The sequence below is a fragment of the Priapulus caudatus genome, unplaced genomic scaffold, assembly GCF_000485595.1.
Source record: "Priapulus caudatus unplaced genomic scaffold, Priapulus_caudatus-5.0.1 Scaffold8477, whole genome shotgun sequence".
NCBI lineage: Eukaryota > Metazoa > Priapulida > Priapulimorpha > Priapulimorphida > Priapulidae > Priapulus > Priapulus caudatus.
This window is the reverse complement of record NW_014585538.1, coordinates 1-3,635: the sequence shown is the minus strand read 5'-3', so window position 1 is coordinate 3,635 and position 3,635 is coordinate 1. Positions and strand designations below refer to the sequence as shown.

General features: G+C 55.5%; 1 protein-coding gene across 1 annotated transcript; it reads right to left on the bottom strand.

Moving 5' to 3' along the window:
- Window positions 1-208: 208 nt before the first annotated feature.
- On the bottom strand, window positions 209-3,559 carry LOC106820210 (the record flags this gene model as incomplete). Its single annotated transcript, XM_014824748.1, has 5 exons — window positions 209-341; window positions 1,182-1,377; window positions 1,790-1,914; window positions 3,010-3,204; window positions 3,441-3,559. Coding segments are annotated over 5 exons (742 nt in total), but the record flags the coding sequence as incomplete, so codon positions are not given.
- Window positions 3,560-3,635: the final 76 nt, after the last annotated feature.

Here is a 3,635-nt window from a genome sequence, read left to right as displayed (position 1 = left end):
AGACAGACAGACACAGAGAGAGACAGAGAAACAGGGAGCGACAGAGACAGGGAGAGACAGACAAAGAGAGAGCGACAGACAGACAGAGAGAGACAGACAGAGAAACAGGGAGAGACAGAGACAGAGAGAGACAGACAGACAGAGAGAGAGAGGATCTACAGGTAAGACGGTAACACACAGATGATGAGAGCCAGCCACGTACCCGCAGACATTCCATCGCCTCGCTCGTCCACTTCAGCTCGTGCAGACACCGCGCGAGCCGGAAGTGCGCCTTAATGTGGTTGCCGTCGAGTCGCAGCGCCGTCGCGCAGTCACGCAGCGCCGCGTACAGGTCGCCATCCCTGCAACGAGTGAACGTTCTCGCGGTGTTTTTATGTTTTCGTGTTTTTTTTTCCGACAGTGTTCGTTTTCTGGAGGTGTTGTGCATGTCGTTGTCAAACTCGTTAAAATCTCGTTCGTCACGCGCTCGTTACCCTTGCGATCACCTCGTCTCGTATTTCATTTTGTTTCTTCTCTACCACTCTCTCCATCTCCATCTCACTTTTCCTGTTCCTCTTCCTCACTAATCTCGCCTTATTCTTGTTCGCTCTACTCAGTCTCACCCCCTTTTACCTCTTCCATCCTCCACGCTCCTTCTCCCTAACTTCTGTCCCGCCCATCGTCCCTCCCTACTCTCTCACTCCTTACTCGCCTCTCTCTCTCTCGCTCCTCCCCCTCTCTCCCTCCTCCTCCGCACCTCTCCCCGTCCTCCTGCCCGCCTGCTTCCTCCTCCATACGCCTCTCTCCTGCCTCGCCTTCCTCTCTCACTCCCTTCGCTCCCTCATCCGCCTCCTCCTGCCCCCTCTCTCCCTCCTTCCTCCTTCTACTCTCCTCCTGCCTCCCGCCTCTGCTCCCTTCTTCCTCCCTCCCTCTCTCGATCGCTCGCTCCCTCGCCATCTCTCCTTCTTCCTCCGCTCTCTCCCTCGCTCCTCTCTCTACCCTCCATCCCGTCTCTCGCTCACTCATGCCCCCTGCATCTCGCCGCTTCCTCCCTCTCATCCCGCCTCACTCACTCATTCCTCCCGCCCTCTTCGGCTCGCCTGCTGACGGCTCTCTCCCGGCATCCCTCGCCTCCCCGCCTCATCTCCCGTCTCTCAATACGACTTGCCTCCCTCCCCCGTCCCACTGCTCCGACATCTCACCACGCCGCAGTTTCAATCTAGGCGGCAGCAACGGTTCGTAGCAGCACGGGCGGCGCCCCCCCGGGCGCTTAATATGACACATCGCTTTGTTATAGAGGGCGATAGGGCGATGCGTGATAGTTCGTGCTTGTCGAAAACACTGTTCGCGCTGAGCCTTCAGTGGTCGGCCCGCGGAGACAGCCTGGTGGCGCCCCCTCTGCAAAAAAAATAACAATAGAACGTTGCGGCCTACGGGGTGACATATTGGAGGGACGATCAATTTATGCGAGCTACGGAAGACATTGTTAAATTATTAAATGTGAATATAAATTTTTTAAATAGATGAATCACACCAACACACACACGCAGCGCACGCCATCACACACAAACACACACCCACACACACAGCACGCACGCAGCACGACCACGCACACACAGGCCACGCGACAGCGGACCACGCAGCAACAACAACACACACACACACACAGCCGACGCACGCACTACACACACACACACTCATTGCACGCACGCACCGCGAGCCGCGCACGCAACGCAGCACACAGCCTAACGCTGGCAGCGCACGCGATGCACCGCACGCATGCAGCAGCACACAGACACAGCTAACTCACCTTTTGGCATGGCAGCGAGCTACTCTGCCATCCAGAGATGGGCAGAACCCGTGGCGCGGCAGTGGTCGTGACACTCGCGTTGCGAGACACGCTCGTCGTTCCGTTGAGATATCCGTTAGCTGAGTCTGGTGGGTCAGCAAACATATCGAGTAAGTGACAGAGATTAATTCGCTTATTAATATTAAGAAAGTATTCAACTTTGTTCGGCAGCCACAAGAAACTACACGCATTTCTACCAAACGTTTCTTCATCATTTCCTGCTTAGCCCTACTCTCCACACTCCCTAATAAATTTCATTCCATTTGCATCCTTCTCTTTATAGCCTTCCATTCTCCCACTACTTATTGCCGGCTTCTGGACACGGCCCTCCTCCTCGCGTCCCTGCTCCATCCCCTCCCTCTCACCCTCGCTCCCACTCCCCCTCCTCCTCGTAACCTCCCCCCCTCCCCTCCTTCCCACTCGGCTCAACGCTTTAGAGAACCTTTTAGTGGTGAAAGACAGTGTGCAGGTCGTAGTTGGTGGCGCGGTTGATTCAAATAGATTTTAGTATCTGTTGGATAGATGTCAAAATAGATAGATCGCGCCGCTCTCACCTTCCGCTCCCCCTCATCCTGACCTCCTCTACGCCCTCCCTCCTCACCTTTAGACTTTGTGGTGATGAGAAGGGCAGGTGCGTAGTTGGGTGCGGCGGGCGCGCGCGACATAGACATGGCGAATAGATAGATGCTGTTCTGCACCGCACTCTCCCTTCCCCTCCCCCTCTCCCATCTCAACCTCCTGTTACTCTCCTCCGCCTCATCCTGCCTCCCTGGCTGCGCCCGATCCGCCTCCTCACACGCTTTAGACTTTGGGTGTGATGAGAAGGGGCAGGATGCGTAAGTTGTGTGGCAGGAGGACGGCGATTGACATGGCGAAATAGATAGATCTAGTTCTGGCTCCCCATCTCCCCTTCCCCTCCCCTCTGCCCTCATCACCTCATACTACCCTCTACCTCCTCCCCCTCTCCTCCTCCTCTACCCCTCCCCCTCCTCACCTTTTAGACTTTGTGGTGATGAGAAGGGCAGGTCGTAGTTGTGTGCGGCAGGCAGGGCGGCGACTGACATTCGAATAGGATAGATAAATGTTCTCCCCCGGCTCTCACCTTCGCCCAGCTCCACCCTCATCCTCATTACATTGCCTCCCCTCTCCTCCATCCTGCTACCCTGCCCACTGACCCTGCCCTTTAGACTTTGGTGGTGATGAGAAGGGCAGGTCGTAGTTGGTGGCGGCGCGGCGGCGGTTGACATCGAATAGATAGATCTGTTCTCCTCCGAGGTTTGCGAGCAGTTCGCTACCATCGGGGCTGAACGTGATGTAGGTGGCTGCGAGTGTGCGAAATCTCTTCCTGTATTCCTGCTGCTTTAACGGGAGGTGACCTGAGAGAGGGGAGCAAGAGAGGGTTTTAAAGAGGGAGCGAGAGAGAGAGGGTTTAGAGAGGGAGAGGGAGAGGGTTTAGAGAGAGAGAGAGGAGAGTGGAGAGGGTTAGAGAGGAGAGGAGAGTAGTAANGTACTTATAAGACTTTGGAAGACCTGCTACGAACCCTGGAGAGGAGAGAGAGATAGAGGTGGAGAACGAGTACAGAGATAAGTAATCTTCCTTCATCTTCCCTACCTGCTACAAAGTACGTGACAGCATCCTTTGGCAGGTTGAACTCCTCCCCCTCTGCAGTCGTGTTCACGTGGAAGCTGTGACGTTCCCATGGCGACCGTGTCCCTTGACCTTCTGTCGCCCTGTGTGAGCACGCAGACAGATTGCCACAATATAATAATAACTAGAGCACTCAGAGAGCACAGACCTCCGCCAAGG